This window comes from Pseudophryne corroboree, chromosome 4 (assembly GCF_028390025.1).
Source record: "Pseudophryne corroboree isolate aPseCor3 chromosome 4, aPseCor3.hap2, whole genome shotgun sequence".
Classification (NCBI taxonomy): domain Eukaryota; kingdom Metazoa; phylum Chordata; class Amphibia; order Anura; family Myobatrachidae; genus Pseudophryne; species Pseudophryne corroboree.
This window is the reverse complement of record NC_086447.1, coordinates 688,985,294-689,002,534: the sequence shown is the minus strand read 5'-3', so window position 1 is coordinate 689,002,534 and position 17,241 is coordinate 688,985,294. Positions and strand designations below refer to the sequence as shown.

At 44.2% G+C, this 17,241-nt stretch overlaps 1 protein-coding gene across 1 annotated transcript in view; it reads left to right on the top strand.

Moving 5' to 3' along the window:
- The window catches only part of LOC134910170 (sulfotransferase 6B1-like), a 101,521-nt gene extending 84,738 nt beyond the window's left edge, over positions 1-16,783 (top strand). Inside the window, exons 5-7 of the mRNA XM_063917895.1 lie at positions 13,460-13,554; positions 14,084-14,240; positions 16,581-16,783. Of these exons, the coding sequence (XP_063773965.1) occupies positions 13,460-13,554; positions 14,084-14,240; positions 16,581-16,711 (383 nt within the window). The 3' untranslated portion in view covers positions 16,712-16,783. The remainder of the gene's footprint in view (positions 1-13,459; positions 13,555-14,083; positions 14,241-16,580) is intronic.
- Positions 16,784-17,241: the final 458 nt, after the last annotated feature.

The following is a 17,241-nucleotide window of genomic DNA, read 5'->3' as shown; positions in this document are numbered from 1 at the left end:
AACTTTTATATGTGGGGTGATGCAGTAAGGATAGCTTATGTGATCCTTGCTGCATTTTACCAATGGCAGGGTCCTGCAATCGCAGTCCTGGCAGATGCGTTAGCAGGGTGGGGGTGGCTGGCATTGCCATAAATGGGGGCATGACGCCCCCGTTTTCCAGAAGTGGCGAGGTCAAGGACTGCTTACAAACCTGAATAAGGTCCTTAGTGGTTCATAGTTGCATGGAGTCTGCATCTGTAAAACAGGCTCCGATGCAAGTGGCCACGGCTTTTCCTCACACAGGCTTCACGCAACTGTGTATGTGTGTAAACCAGTTCATGTGCAGTTTCAGTCCAACACCTCTGGTATACTGTGAGGGGCTTTTTGTAAAAGAAAACTTGGTACGCTGCTCCTCTGAGTGTCTGAGTCGTGGCAGGTGTCTCGCGCCATATGGCATACGGGCAACCAGTAAGTGAGGATACTGTATATCTGTATCTTATTGTCTCACAGGACACTCTCTCCCGGTTCTAACTCAACCTGTCTATGCCTATTAGCTCAATTACTGTACATCCTCCATTATACATTCACTAAACCCATCCATCCTAAATAAAGGCTCTCTTGACCCAATCCTTCTGAAACTACCACCCTTTTTCTCCTCTTCGCTTTGCCTTCAACTACTTTAGTGGTTTGTATTTTACCATCTACCTTGCTTTCTCTGCTCTCCCATCTAGGGTCTCTGAAATCAGCCATACTGTATGACTACCAATATTCCACCAAGACTTTCCTCTCAAAAGTGATCAATGATCTATATATGGCTATGTCTACGTAATTTCTCCATACTTCTTTTTGCCAAGATCCAAGTGTGATCCTTTTTTGCCCGATCTCTTCCATAGAAACATAGAATGTGACGGCAGGTAAGAACCACTTGGCCAATCTAGTCTGCCCTTTTTTTTTTCCTACCATATCTTTATCTCCACTTATTAGATCCTGATTTCTTTGTAAGGATATCCGAGATGTGCACTTGAAATTTTTCGGGTTTTGGTTTTGGGTTCGGTTCCGCGGCCGTGTTTTGGGTTCGACCGCGTTTTGGCAAAACCTCACCGAATTTTTTTTGTCGGATTCGGGTGTGTTTTGGATTCGGGTGTTTTTTTCAAAAAACACTAAAAAACAGCTTAAATCATAGAATTTGGGGGTCATTTTGATCCCAAAGTATTATTAACCTCAAAAACCATAATTTCCACTCATTTTCAGTCTATTCTGAACACCTCACACCTCACAATATTATTTTTAGTCCTAAAATTTGCACCGAGGTCGCTGGATGACTAAGCTAAGCGACCCTAGTGGCCGACACAAACACCTGGCCCATCTAGGAGTGGCACTGCAGTGTCACGCAGGATGGCCCTTCCAAAAAACACTCCCCAAACAGCACATGACGCAAAGAAAAAAAGAGGCGCAATGAGGTAGCTGTGTGAGTAAGCTAAGCGACCCTAGTGGCAGACACAAACACCTGGCCCATCTAGGAGTGGCACTGCAGTGTCACGCAGGATGGCCCTTCCAAAAAACACTCCCCAAACAGCACATGACGCAAAGAAAAAAAGAGGCGCAATGAGGTAGCTGTGTGAGTAAGCTAAGCGACCCTAGTGGCCGACACAAACACCTGGCCCATCTAGGAGTGGCACTGCAGTGTCACGCAGGATGGCCCTTCCAAGAAACACTCCCCAAACAGCACATGACGCAAAGAAAAAAAGAGGCGCAATGAGGTAGCTGTGTGAGTAAGCTAAGCGACCCTAGTGGCCGACACAAACACCTGGCCCATCTAGGAGTGGCACTGCAGTGTCACGCAGGATGGCCCTTCCAAAAAACACTCCCCAAACAGCACATGACGCAAAGAAAAAAAGAGGCGCAATGAGGTAGCTGTGTGAGTAAGCTAAGCGACCCTAGTGGCCGACACAAACACCTGGCCCATCTAGGAGTGGCACTGCAGTGTCACACAGGATGGCCCTTCCAAAAAACACTCCCCAAACAGCACATGACGCAAAGAAAAAAAGAGGCGCAATGAGGTAGCTGTGTGAGTAAGCTAAGCGACCCTAGTGGCCGACACAAACACCTGGCCCATCTAGGAGTGGCACTGCAGTGTCACGAAGGATGGCCCTTCAAAAAAATACTCCCCAAACAGCACATGACGCAAAGAAAAATGAAAGAAAAAAGAGGTGCAAGATGGAATTGTCCTTGGGCCCTCCCACCCACCCTTATGTTGTATAAACAGGACATGCACACTTTAACCAACCCATCATTTCAGTGACAGGGTCTGCCACACGACTGTGACTGAAATGACGGGTTGGTTTGGACCCCCACCAAAAAAGAAGCAATTAATCTCTCCTTGCACAAACTGGCTCTACAGAGGCAAGATGTCCACCTCATCATCATCCTCCAATATATCACCGTGTACATCCCCCTCCTCACAGATTATCAATTCGTCCCCACTGGAATCCACCATCTCAGCTCCCTGTGTACTTTGTGGAGGCAATTGCTGCTGGTCAATGTCTCCACGGAGGAATTGATTATAATTCATTTTAATGAACATCATCTTCTCCACATTTTCTGGAAGTAACCTCGTACGCCGATTGCTGACAAGGTGAGCGGCGGCACTAAACACTCTTTCGGAGTACACACTTGTGGGAGGGCAACTTAGGTAGAATAAAGCCAGTTTGTGCAAGGGCCTCCAAATTGCCTCTTTTTCCTGCCAGTATAAGTACGGACTGTGTGACGTGCCTACTTGGATGCGGTCACTCATATAATCCTCCACCATTCTTTCAATGGGGAGAGAATCATATGCAGTGCCAGTAGACGACATGTCCGTATCCGTAATCGTTGGCAGGTCCTTCAGTCCGGACCAGATGTCAGCATCAGCAGTCGCTCCAGACTGCCCTGCATCACCGCCAGCGGGTGGGCTCGGAATTCTGAGCCTTTTCCTCGCACCCCCAGTTGCGGGAGAATGTGAAGGAGGAGATGTTGACAGGTCGCGTTCCGCTTGACTTGACAATTTTCTCACCAGCAGGTCTTTGAACCCCAGCAGACTTGTGTCTGCCGGAAAGAGAGATCCAAGGTAGGTTTTAAATCTAGGATCGAGCACGGTGGCCAAAATGTAGTGCTCTGATTTCAACAGATTGACCACCCGTGAATCCTTGTTAAGCGAATTAAGGGCTCCATCCACAAGTCCCACATGCCTAGCGGAATCGCTCTGTGTTAGCTCCTCCTTCAATGTCTCCAGCTTCTTCTGCAAAAGCCTGATGAGGGGAATGACCTGACTCAGGCTGGCAGTGTCTGAACTGACTTCACGTGTGGCAAGTTCAAAGGGCAGCAGAACCTTGCACAACGTTGAAATCATTCTCCACTGCGCTTGAGACAGGTGCATTCCACCTCCTATATCGTGCTCAATTGTATAGGCTTGAATGGCCTTTTGCTGCTCCTCCAACCTCTGAAGCATATATAGGGTTGAATTCCACCTCGTTACCACTTCTTGCTTCAGATGATGGCAGGGCAGGTTCAGGCGTTTTTGGTGGTGCTCCAGTCTTCTGTACGTGGTGCCTGTACGCCGAAAGTGTCCCACAATTCTTCTGGCCACCGACAGCATCTCTTGCACGCCCCTCTCGTTTTTTAAATAATTCTGCACCACCAAATTCAAGGTATGTGCAAAACATGGGACGTGCTGGAATTTGCCCATATTTAATGCACACACAATATTGCTGGCGTTGTCCGATGCCACAAATCCACAGGAGAGTCCAATTGGGGTAAGCCATTCCGCGATGATCTTCCTCAGTTGCCGTAAGAGGTTTTCAGCTGTGTGCGTATTCTGGAAACCGGTGATACAAAGCGTAGCCTGCCTAGGAAAGAGTTGGCGTTTGCGAGATGCTGTTACTGGTGCCGCCGCTGCTGTTCTTGCGGCGGGAGTCCATACATCTACCCAGTGGGCTGTCACAGTCATATAGTCCTGACCCTGCCCTGCTCCACTTGTCCACATGTCCGTGGTTAAGTGGACATTGGGTACAACTGCATTTTTTAGGACACTGGTGAGTCTTTTTCTGACGTCCGTGTACATTCTCGGTATCGCCTGCCTAGAGAAGTGGAACCTAGATGGTATTTGGTAACGGGGGCACACTACCTCAAGAAATTGTCTAGTTCCCTGTGAACTAACGGCGGATACCGGACGCACGTCTAACACCAACATAGTTGTCAAGGCCTCAGTTATCCGCTTTGCAACAGGATGACTGCTGTGATATTTCATCTTCCTCGCAAAGGACTGTTGGACAGTCAATTGCTTACTGGAAGTAGTACAAGTGGTCTTCCGACTTCCCCTCTGGGATGACCATCGACTCCCAGCAGCAACAACAGCAGCGCCAGCAGTAGTAGGCGTTACACGCAAGGATGCATCGGAGGAATCCCAGGCAGGAGAGGACTCGTCAGAATTGCCAGTGACATGGCCTGCAGGACTATTGGCATTCCTGGGGAAGGAGGAAATTGACACTGAGGGAGTTGGTGGGGTGGTTTGCGTGAGCTTGGTTACAAGAGGAAGGGATTTACTGGTCAGTGGACTGCTTCCGCTGTCGCCCAAAGTTTTTGAACTTGTCACTGACTTATGATGAATGCGCTGCAGGTGACGTATAAGGGAGGATGTTCCGAGGTGGTTAACGTCCTTACCCCTACTTATTACAGCTTGACAAAGGCAACACACGGCTTGACAAATGTTGTCCGCATTTCTGTTGAAATACTTCCACACCGAAGAGCTGATTTTTTTGGTATTTTCACCAGGCATGTCAATGGCCATATTTCTCCCACGGACAACAGGTGTCTCCCCGGGTGCCTGACTTAAACAAACCACCTCACCATTAGAATCCTCCTGGTCAATTTCCTCCCCAGCGCCAGCAACACCCATATCCTCCTCATCCTGGTGTACTTCAACACTGACATCTTCAATCTGACTATCAGGAACTGGACTGCGGGTGCTCCTTCCAGCACTTGCAGGGGGCGTGCAAATGGTGGAAGGAGCATGCTCTTCACGTCCAGTGTTGGGAAGGTCAGGCATCGCAAACGACACAATTGGACTCTCCTTGTGGATTTGTGATTTCGAAGAACGCACAGTTCTTTGCTGTGCTTTTGCCAGCTTGAGTCTTTTCATTTTTCTAGCGAGAGGCTGAGTGCTTCCATCCTCATGTGAAGCTGAACCACTAGCCATGAACATAGGCCAGGGCCTCAGCCGTTCCTTGCCACTCCGTGTGGTAAATGGCATATTGGCAAGTTTACGCTTCTCCTCCGACAATTTTATTTTAGATTTTTGAGTCCTTTTTTTACTGATATTTGGTGTTTTGGATTTTACATGCTCTGTACTATGACATTGGGCATCGGCCTTGGCAGACGACATTGCTGGCATTTCATCGTCTCGGCCATGACTAGTGGCAGCAGCTTCAGCACGAGGTGGAAGTCGATCTTGATCTTTCCCTATTTTTGGAACCTCAACATTTTTGTTCTCCATATTTTAATAGGCACAACTAAAAGGCACCTCAGGTAAACAATGGAGATGGATGGATACTAGTATACTTATGGATGGCGAGCGACTGCCGACACAGAGGTAGCTACAGCCGTGGACTACCGTACTGTGTCTGCTGCTAATATAGACTGGATGATAATGAGATAAAATTAAAATATATATATATATCACACTAGTACTGCAGCCGGACAGGTATATATTATGTAATGACGGACCTGCTGGACACTGTCTGTCAGCACTGCAGACTCCTAAAGTAAGCTACTAGTATCAAGAAGATAGAAAAAAAAAAACCACGGGTAGGTGGTATACAATTATGGATGGACGAGCGACTGCCGACACAGAGGTAGCTTCAGCCGTTGACTACCGTACTGTGTCTGCTGCTAATATAGACTGGATGATAATGAGATAAAATTAAAAAATATATATATCACACTAGTACTGCAGCCGGACAGGTATATATTATGTAATGACGGACCTGCTGGACACTGTCTGCAGAATGCGTTTATAAAAACACCACACGACGAGTGTTTAACTTTTTCAGGCAGACAATCACAATATACTGGTGGTCAGCAGACAATCACAATATACTGGTGGTCAGTGGTCACTGGTCAGTCACACTGGCAGTGGCACTCTGGCAGCAAAAGTGTGCACTGTACTTAAAATATGTACTCCTGCTATAACTGCTCCCCAGTCTCCCCCACAATTAAGCTGTGTGAGCAGTGAGCACTCAGCACAGTCAGATAATGATATACAGTATTACATATGATGCAGCACACTGGGCTGAGCACAGATATGGTATGTGACTGTGTCACACTGTGTATCGTTTTTTTTCAGGCAGAGAACGGATTAATTAAACTGGTGGTGGTCACTGGTCACACTATCAGCAAGTAGTACTCCGTCCTAAGCAGACAATCACAATATACTGGTGGTCAGTGTGGTCACTGGTCAGTCACACTGGCAGTGTGGCACTCTGGCAGCAAAAGTGTGCACTGTACTTAAAATATATTATTTATGTACTCCTGCTCTAACTGCTCCCCAGTCTCCCCCACAATTAAGCTGTGTGAGCAGTGAGCACTCAGCACAGTCAGATATACAGTATTACATATGATGATGCAGCACACTGAGGCTGAGCACAGATATGGTATGTGACTGTGTCACACTGTGTATCGTTTTTTTTCAGGCAGAGAACGGATTAATTAAACTGGTGGTCAATGGTCACTGGTCACACTATCAGCAAGTAGTAGTACTCCAGTCCTAATATGCTCCCCAAAATTAGTAAATAGTGTCTCTAACTCTCTACTCTCTTCTCTATAAACGGAGAGGACGCCAGCCACGTCCTCTCCCTATCAATCTCAATGCACGTGTGAAAATGGCGGCGACGCGCGGCTCCTTATATAGAATCCGAGTCTCTCGATAGAATACGAGCCTCGCGAGAATCCGACAGCGGGATGATGACGTTCGGGCGCGCTCGGGTTAGCCGAGCAAGACGGGAAGATCCGAGTCTGCCTCGGATCCGTGTAAAAAGGCTGAAGTTCGGGGGGGTTCGGATTCCGAGGAACCGAACCCGCTCATCACTAGTTGTTATGGAGGTTGTATTCTCATATGACAATGTCTAATGCTTTAACATGTGACTGACTGCTAGTATGCGTGCTGACTATTCTGTGTAATGTCAGTCCTGTTCTGACCCTCAAATCAGGTGCACTGTGGTCAGATTGATCTCACCTCTATATACTGACATATAGGGTGACATTCAGTCACAAATTGTGTAGTCAATATCAGATTAATACCATGTCTGTGAGCGGCAAAAGTGATGAGGAGAATTTATCAAACACTCCTACAGCCCTAACATGCTTATCTTGTAGGTCAGGGGTAATTGATATGAATCAATTGGTCACTTATGAGGGTTTGTGTGCAAACTGTTTAGCTTTTCAGCAAAGTAAAAAACAGGAGTTGGTTCAACCACCAACAGAGCCATCATGGAATATGTTTGCAAAGACTCTGTCTTCTATTGTGGACAAGTTAACTCCAGTAGCACCACCTCAAGGGTTAGGTTACACTATGAACCCATATATGCAGCTCCCTTCCTACGGCTTGGTTCCAGTAGCCTCTACAAGCAACCAAGAGACAGGTAAGACTAAGACAAATACGTCTATGTGGCAGACTACACAAGATGATACAACGGATGATGATACAGTAGATTCGACTCCGTATTATGATCAGTCGCAGAGTTTTAGTTCAGATGATGTAGCTGAACTTATTAATGCTGTGAAGGCTGTTCTCTCGTTAGAAGAGCCAGCCAAGACAGTGTTAAAAGCTAAAGCACCTGTATTTAAACGAACAAAGACTGTGAAAGCTGAATTCCCAGCGTCAGATGAGCTGACGGAAATGATGGATGAGTCTTGGGCGGCGCCCAGTAAGAAGTTTAAGATTCCTATTCTTATTATCCATTTCCAGCTGTGGATTGTTCGAAAAGGGAAGTTCCTCCAAAAGTAGATGCACATGTTCTGCGACTCGTGCATAAATCTGCTTTACCACTGTCATCTACCTCACTAAATGATGTCACAGACAGAAGGGTAGATAGCCTGTTGAAAAATATTTTTTCTTTAGTAGGAGCAGTGGTAAGACCTGCTATGGCTTCGGCCTGGGTAGCAAAGGCAATGGGCGAATGGATAGAGGAACTAGAGAATAGCATCCCTTCTATTAGGGAGCAAGAGGATTGTTTTTGCCGGTTAAGACAATCTGCCCAGTATTTGGAAGAAGCAGCAGTTGATGTAGGTACAGTTGCTTCTAAAGCTTCAGCTTTGACAGTAGTCGCTCACTGAGCAATTTGGCTATGTACCTGGTAGGCAGATGCGGAATCCAAGAAGGAATTGGAAGCATTGCCTTTTGTTGGTAATATATTATTTGGAAAACCTTTATCGGATATCCTTGAATCAGAGGCTGAATCGAAAAAGGTCAGATTTACGGCTACCTATAACCCTAAGTCCAAGGGTTTAAAATTTAGCTCTTTTCATTGGCAAAGCAAAGCGAAAGCAAAAGAGGAGCCTAAACAACCCCAGTTTAAATCCAGCTTCCAAACCTGAACAGAAACCCTCAGCCTGAAGAGACGGGCCTCCACCTGGAGGATTCCAGGGTTGGGGGCCTACTCCTTCATTTTGCACACATATGGCAACAGTCAACAACAGATGCTTGGGTGCAGAAGGTAGTATCTCAGAGTTATGGGTTCCCATTCAGGAGGCAGCCTCCTCAAAGATTTTTTTGCACCAGCCCGTCTCGTATAGAGTCAAAGGCCAATGCCCTGCAAGAAGCAGTTCAAAAATTACTGCAGTCAGGTGTGATTGTCCCAGTACCTCCATCACAAAGGGGAGAGGGGTTTTACTCCAATCTATTTCTAATCCAGAAACCAAATGGGTCATATCGACCAATTCTAAATCTGAAAATGTTGAACAGATACATATGGATCCCGAAGTTCCACATGGAGACGCTACGCTTCATAATGTTGGCTATGGAACCGGGAGATTACATGGTATCTCTGGATGTATGGGATGCTTACCTACATGTGCCTATAGCACTGTCACATCAGTGTTACCTCAGGTTTGCCATCCTCCAGGAACATTTCCAGTTCCAAGCTCTGCCTTTCGGGCTAGCTACAGCACCCAGGGTGTTTACCAAGATCATGGTGGTTATGGCAGCTTGTCTGCGCAAGCAAGGGATAAGAATATTCCCGTACCTCGACGACCTGTTAATCTTAGCACAGTCGCAAGATTTACTGTTGAGCCATCTTCAACAGACGATAGTTTGTTTACAGAGACACGGGTGGCTCATAAATTGGGAAAAGTCATCCCTGAATCCGTCACAGCGGATGGTTCATTTTGGGGCCATATTGGATTCAGACCTACAGAAAGTTCTCTTACCAGAGAAAAAGATAGTCAAGGTGCAGGTCATGGCTCAGAAAGCATTGCAAGCCCAGACAATATCAGTCCATGCAGCAATGCGACTGTTGGGTCTGATGGTATCAACCTTCGACATGGCGGAATATGCGCAATTCCACTCCAGACCGTTGCAGCACCTTATTTTGACCAAATGGAACCGAAATCATCAGACGATAAAGAAGCAGATGATAAAGATTCCAGTGAATGTAAAAAGGTCTCTAGCGTGGTGGCTACAGACAGACCATTTAAACAAGGGGAGACCCTTTTGGATAAAAGAGTGGCAAGTCCTGACAACAGATGCCAGCCTGCAAGGCTGGGGGGCGGTACTCGGAAGCCTATGGTTCCAGGGAAAATGGACCGCAAGGGAAAGTCGCCTGCCGATAAATCTGTTGGAGATAAGGGCCGTTTACTTGGCTCTAGTTCAGGCAAAGGACAGTCTACAAGGAAGACCAGTCCAAATCCGCTCAGACAATGCGACGGCAGTAGCATACCTCAATCATCAAGGAGGAACTCACAGCAAGAGTCTGATGGAGGAAGTAACTCCCATTTTAAAATGGGCAGAACTCCATCTCCCAGCATTGTCAGCAGTATTTGTCCCGGGTGTACTAAACTGGGAAGCGGATTTTCTCAGTCTGCACACCATTCAGGAAACCGAATGGGCACTACACCCAGAAGTGTTTCAGACACTGGTGAACAGATGGGGTCTACCGGAGATAGACCTTATGGCGTCTCGTCTAAACAACAAAATTCCGAGATACGGATCAAGAACAAGGGACCCAGGAGCGGTCCTTGTAGACGCACTCTCAGTAGAATGGAGGTTTCAGCTGGCATATCTGTTCCCTCCAATGTCTCTGTTACCCAGAGTAGTGAGAAAGATAAAACAGGCAAAAGGAGCAATCATTCTAATAGCTCCAGCTTGGCCAAGAAGGCATTAGTACACAGATCTGTTGAGAATGTCCGTGGAAGCACCGATACTGCTCCCTCAACGTCCAGATCTACTAATGCAGGGTCCTTGTTGTCAGTCATCTGGATCGCCTATCTTTGACGGCGTGGCTGTTGAAACCTCTATCTTAGAGGCTAAAGGTTTTTCGAAACAAGTAATTCAAACCATGCTTAGAGCAAGGAAGCCTTCTTCGGCCCGTGTGTATCATAGAATATGACAAGCCTATATTCACTGGTGTACTGGAAAAAATTTAAATCCGAGATCTTTTAAAGTAGCTAGGATTTTGGATTTCCTTCAGGCAGGATTGGATAAAGGGTTGAAAGTTGCTTCCTTGAGGGTTCAAGTCTCTGCGTTGACTGTATGGTTTCAGCAGAAGATTGCTGATTTACAGGATATACATAAGTTTTTTCAAGGAGTAGTATATATTCAACCTCCATTTGTTCCTCCTGCAGCTCCCTGGGATTTGAATTTAGTTCTTACATTTCTCCAGGGTCCTCTGTTTGAACCACTTGAGAGAGCAGATCTTAAGTGGTTAACGGTTAAAGTTCTTTTTTTACTGGCAATGGCGTCAGAAGAGTGTCAGATTTAGGAGCATTATCATGTAAGTCTCCTTTCCTAAGTTTTTTTCCAGACAGAGCAGTTCTCAGAACGAGATCTAGTTATCTTCCAAAGGTGGTATCAAAGTTTCACCTGAATGAAGAGATTGTAGTCCCAGCTTTTCAGGCATTGGGACTATCTGCGGGAGAAGAGTCGCTGGACGTGGTCCGAGCTTTGAGAATCTACATAGATCGTACTAGTGCCATCAGGAAAACAGATTCTCTCTTCATCCTATATGGATTCCATAGAAGAGGATGGCCTGCTAGTAAACAGACGCTGGCGAGATGGCTCCGAATGGTAATATCCGAAGCTTATTCTCATGCAGATCTCCCTATTCCGGCTAATGTCTCTGCACACTCTACACGTAAGGTAGGTCCTTCTTGGGCAGCACGTAAGGTAGGTCCTTCTTGGGCAGCACAACAGGGTGCTTCAGCAGAACAGATATGTAGGTAGGGCAGCCACAAGGTCTTCCATAAACACATTCATCAGACATTATGCCTTGGATACTTTTGCCTCTCATGACGCAGACTTCGGGCGAAAGGTCCTCCTATGCAATCGGGAGCGTCGCCACCACTAAAATGGCTTTGGGAATCCCAATGTTATCCTGTGGATAATCCTGTGGACCCAGCCAGAGAAATAAACGCTATGGTAAGAACTTACTGTTGATAACGTGATTTCTCTTATGTCCACAGGTATCCACAGGGATCCCACCCTGACGCATCTGATTTGAGGATCTAGACAATCACTAAAACCTCTTCCTTCTTGTATGGAAGGGTGTGCATGTGTGTTGTTATCGCCTAAACAGGTCTCTGCCTGATGTTCCTGCCTAAAATCGCTGTGGAAAGAACTGATCTGACTGAGTCAGTGGGCGGGACTATATGGTGAGGGCCCCAATGCATCCTGGGAGGCCAGAAAGCTTGTGACCGTGTTGGTGCCATTTTCGCTGTCACTCGACAATATCCCAATGTTATCCTGTGGATACCTGTGGACATAAGAGAAATCACGTTATCAACGGTAAGTTCTTACCATAACGTATATTTCCTTAGTGTTCCAATTCTGCTTCCTTTTTACTACCTTTGACTCCAGTGGCAGAGTCCAGGGTGACAAGAAATACAGTACTATCTCTCACATCAACATAATTCTACTTCTGAATCGTTCCTCTCCTCCTCTTCTTTAATGCCCACCTCTCACTACCACCTACAATAATTCTCCTGTGCTGGGAATACCCACCATGTGTGTTCACTCTTTTCATATCTTTAAATTGTCTCTGAGCACTAACGTAAGCTACAATACTCCCACCTATACTAGTCACACTACTACACCCACAGTACTGTCCAAATCTCCTCTGTGAGCCATACTTGCTCCTTTCATCTCAACTCTCCCTTTCTCCCACTAATTTGTAAGCCTTACACCTTTGTTTTTAGGTTTGTATTTATTTATTTTTTTACTTTTGTATATCCCTGTTTTTTAGAAGTATAATATACGTCATTTTCCCCACTATCTGGAGCTAAGGGTTCTGTGACAACCTTCATATTAATAACAATAATAATAATAATATTATGCAGAAGGTAATCACTGACACTCTGTGTTGTTATACATATGGCACACCACTACAAATGTCCCAACTCGCTCATTCTGGAAACAGGATTTTTCCATTTTAAGCAGACATAGGCATTTTAAATGCGTTTAAAAACATTGAGCAGCTTTGGAATGTTTTCATAGAGCATGGCTGCATACACTAGGACTAGGGAACAAGAAAAAACACCTTTCACAGCTTTCTCAACTTCAACTCTCCCTTAAATCTCCTATTTCTAAACCATTCAATGATCTGAAGGCACCTAAGTTAAATTTTATTATAGGCGCCACAGATCCAGGGAATTTCATTAATCAAGTACAGTATGTGAATCCAGTTTGTTTTGCTTTCAAGTCCAGTCTAGATGTGCAAAGTACAGTAGGAAGTTGCAATTTATCATGATCGACATTCCTAAAATCTTTCTGGCCTGGAACAAGTGAGCACGTTTTGGACAGTCCTTCTAAACATAGTGGTTTTACTTGTCCCCATTGTCCCACTTACATAAAAAAAAATCAACACTACTGTACTTGTCGCTATCTGCAACCCTAGCTGATGTACAGTGACCTTTTTAGATCTCCACAGATATTCCCTTTTTTTATATTTCTGATACTCAATCTTGTCTAAATACCGTATATCAATTCTTTCTGCTTTATTTAAAAAAAAGGAATACTTCTATATAATCTCATAATTGTAAATGAGCAAAATAACCATGACTCCAGATGAAAACTAAGCCTGATAGGAAAGATAGAATTGCTTAGTTTCATTCAGCATTTAAAAAAGTATACTCAGAATACATTAATACAATACCCATTAAAACAGTTGGGTCAAAATTGTTGTTGACCAGTGTTATCTGCGTAATCCATTATTAAAGCATGTTTCCTCTATTATAGTAATTTATGGGTCCTATTTTGATCATGTGCTTAGCTTGGAGAAACATATTGATGATGGGAATATACTTGTACTTACATTTGAAGATATGAAAACGGTAAGTGTCTTCCATATTGTTTGTAGTTTCTACAACACTACTAACCATAATAAATGTTTTAATGATTAAAGAACAATGATTATTAGCTTAGGTTTGCTGTTAATGTCATTGAACAGTCTACATATCTGTGCCCTTGATCCTTTATTACCATTACAGATCTCGTCACGTTTGTCGTCATTGTATGTTTTTGGTTTCAGTAGAGCTGGACATAAATGTTAAGAAGTACATACAACTGAAATCCAGAAAAACAGGGTGGTATTGAGTTAGTCAGTGTTGAATAAAAGACCTGTTTTAAAGGACACACCTTTCAGGAAACACTAAGGAACTGCCCCTGGAAATTAGAGACTGTTTATGGTTCTATATGTCAGGTCTGTTTTCTGTAAATGTACAATATATTTCTTTCACTAATATCCCACAGAAATGTATTATTATTGTGAATGAGCCTCTTCCCATAAACCCCCCATCCCCCTTTATTTTTTTTTTCTTTAACCCATTCATTTGTTTAAATCAGTTGCTATTTCTCTTAAAGGACTTCCCTGCAGAAATAAGGAAAATAGCAGACTTCTATGGGCTATCTATGACAGATGAGCAAGTCCAGCACGTTCAAAACAAAACTACTTTTAAATCAATGAAAGAGAATTCTGGTAATACTCATGGAAATATAGGAGGGGCAGTCTTCCGAAAAGGTTAGTAAAATTATGATTTGCATTTTTCATAAGTAAAAAAGTATTTTAGGCTTACAAAGTACAGTGTGTGTGTGTGTGTGTGTGTGTGTGTGTGTGTGTGTGTGTGTGTGTGTGTGTGTGTGTGTGTAGATAGATAGACAGTAATATAGGTAAACATGTTATGACCTTAAATATATATGGTAGGAAGGAATATATATTATTATTCCAGCAGGAATTTACTTTCCTTTTTCTATACAATTTTAGCCTCGACCTGTAAGTTGTGCATAGAAAAGGCTATTACTTTCTATATTTCCTTTAAGAACTGCAAGTATAGTAATACACTTCCATGACCACTTAGAGGTCAAATTCTTCTTCTACTTTGGAGCCTTGTTTGCAACATGTAAATACACATGCATAGCATACAGATGTGTCTTTATTCATCCTACATGAAATTGTTTGCCGCATGTGTATGCATCACTTCAGCAAATTCCCGTGCATCCTGCTGTCACTAGTTGCAGTGTGCATACGCACCCGGCATTCCTTTGGAAGCTGGTGCGTACACACGTGCCCACGCACAGCCACAGGCACATTGTACACAGCAAATGAGTCGCGTTTGCTGCAAATAGCCTGCAAGATGACACCGGACACATCTGTATCTTTTATTCAAGAAAACCATATGTACAATATACTTTGGGAAAGATATGAAAACCAAAGCGTGGCTAACTGCATATATGTTGTAATCAACAACAGCTCGAAAATGTTTTGCTTAGAAAATTACAGCAAACATGTGACTTGTTGCTATTACCACGCCTTTTTTAATAGTTTACCATCTATCAGTGTTTCAGAATTGTCCACCCAAATATTCTTGGAAAGCATTATTTGTTTTATACTGTATTCATTGAATTAAAGTTACTGTATGTGTCATCCAGAGTAGGAAAAACTGGGGGCTGATTCTGAGTCATGTGTAACATCTATATTCACACAATAGTCACAGTTTCGTACAATACTTGTGTCCAGTGTCGGACTGGAGCGTGAAGGGTACATCAGGGAAATGCAGGGGCCCATGCTTGGAAGCTTGGCTAACCATTTGTGAATGGTCTGGCCATCTTGATAAATATATAGTAAACACTGCTAGTTCACGCATAAAAATGTACCATATTAATTATGACAATGCACTGCAGAAAAAATACTTAGAGGGAGATTTATTAAGCAGTGAAAAGAGTGGGGAAGTGTGCCAGTGGATAAGTTGCCCATGGCAACCAATCGGCATTGACGTAACATTTATAATTTGCATACTATAAACTTATTCAGAGCAACTGATTGGTTGCTATGGGCAAACTTCCTTTTAATTATCCTGAAAATTATCGGCGCTCCTTTGCTGTTACTTTATAACAAAGTAACATGTTTTTCTGTTTTATGTATCTAAATTTACATTCAGATGGTCGAATAGGAGCAGCTACTATATTTTTAATAGTGGCTATGTTTTGAGATTTGTTAAAGGTGCGCCCGGATCTGTCAATTCTCTACGAATAGATGGATAGATTGTCTTATGTTTAAGAACTTCTACACTAGCTAACTTTTGAGCCCCCTACCTACTGAAAAAATTGCAACCGCAAATATCTGCAGAAGACTGCTCCCTCTGTAATAATTATAGACTAGTCTGTCTGTCTCTCTCTCTATCTATATATATATATATATATATATATATATATATATATCCATGCAAGTGAATATATATTTACATAGGGCCGGGCCTGTGCGCGGGAGGGACCCGCTTAAAGAGGTCTCCTCCGGACTCCGGCGGTCAGGCAAGCAGCATGCACCACCTTCCACACCAGGCGCAGCGGCAATGGCGCTGCGGCCGGCGGCGGTCGTCCTGCCCAAGCACAGGTTGTGCATGTTGTAATGTGCGGCGGGACGTCATGACGTCTCGCCGCTCATTACAGATATGCACACTGCACACAGGGAGGAGGAGCCGCATACGCCGAGCAGCCAGCCGCAGCAGCACAGTGAGTAATACAGTAACTTGGCTGTGCTGAGCGGTGCTTTGTTCATTGACGGCAGACTGAGTGAGCGCCCTCTATGTGCGGCGCCTTACTCATCTGCGTAATGTGCGTAATTATAGGGCCGGCCCTGCAAGTGGTGGTGGTATAGCATAATACAATGAGAATGAGTTGGGTATGCGTGACCGCCGCTGGGGATCCCAGTGGTCAGCATACTGGCCATGTGATCCCAGCGGCGGAATGCTGGCGGGGGAAGGGGGGTGAGGGAGCGCAACAGGCTCCCCACGAGTGTATAAACTGCAGCATTGCATTTAAAAATATTGAGTCATTGTAACTTTTTCCACTTCTAATTATTAAGGAGAAATCGGGGACTGGAAGAGTCTTTTTACTGAAGAACAGAGTAAAGAAGTGGATGCCAAGTTTGAAGAGATCCTCGCAGGAACAAAGCTGGGAGAGAAGATAGACTATAGAAAATATTGTACATTTTAGAGACTTTGTGCACCCCCCTTCCACCAAGATAAATAATGTTTGATTGTGTTAAATAAAGGTGTCATACAGCTACAGTCTTAAATATATTTGTATCAGTCTGTCATAACTAAAAATGTAGAGATTAAAATAAATGTGGATTACAATTAAACAATAGGATCCATGGGCGTAGCTACCATATGTGCAGAGAGTGCAGCTGCTATGGGGCCCAGAGTTTAAAGGGGCCCTTCTTTTCTGTCACAGTTACATGTGTTTTATATACACTTGTCACCAGTAGTAGCTACATACGGGTCTTTACAAACATTTGCCTTGGGGCCTGCAGTATATCTAGTTATGCCCCTGGACCTGCTCATTGTAATGTGGTATAAAATGAATTGGAGGGCATTATATTGTTACATAGTATGAACTGGGGCAGTGTCATGTAGCACAATATGAAGTGGACCTACTATATTGTGGCAGTGTAATGTGGCATAATATGAACTGGGGACACTGTGTCATAATGTGAATATGGGGGTACTATGTTGCATAATATG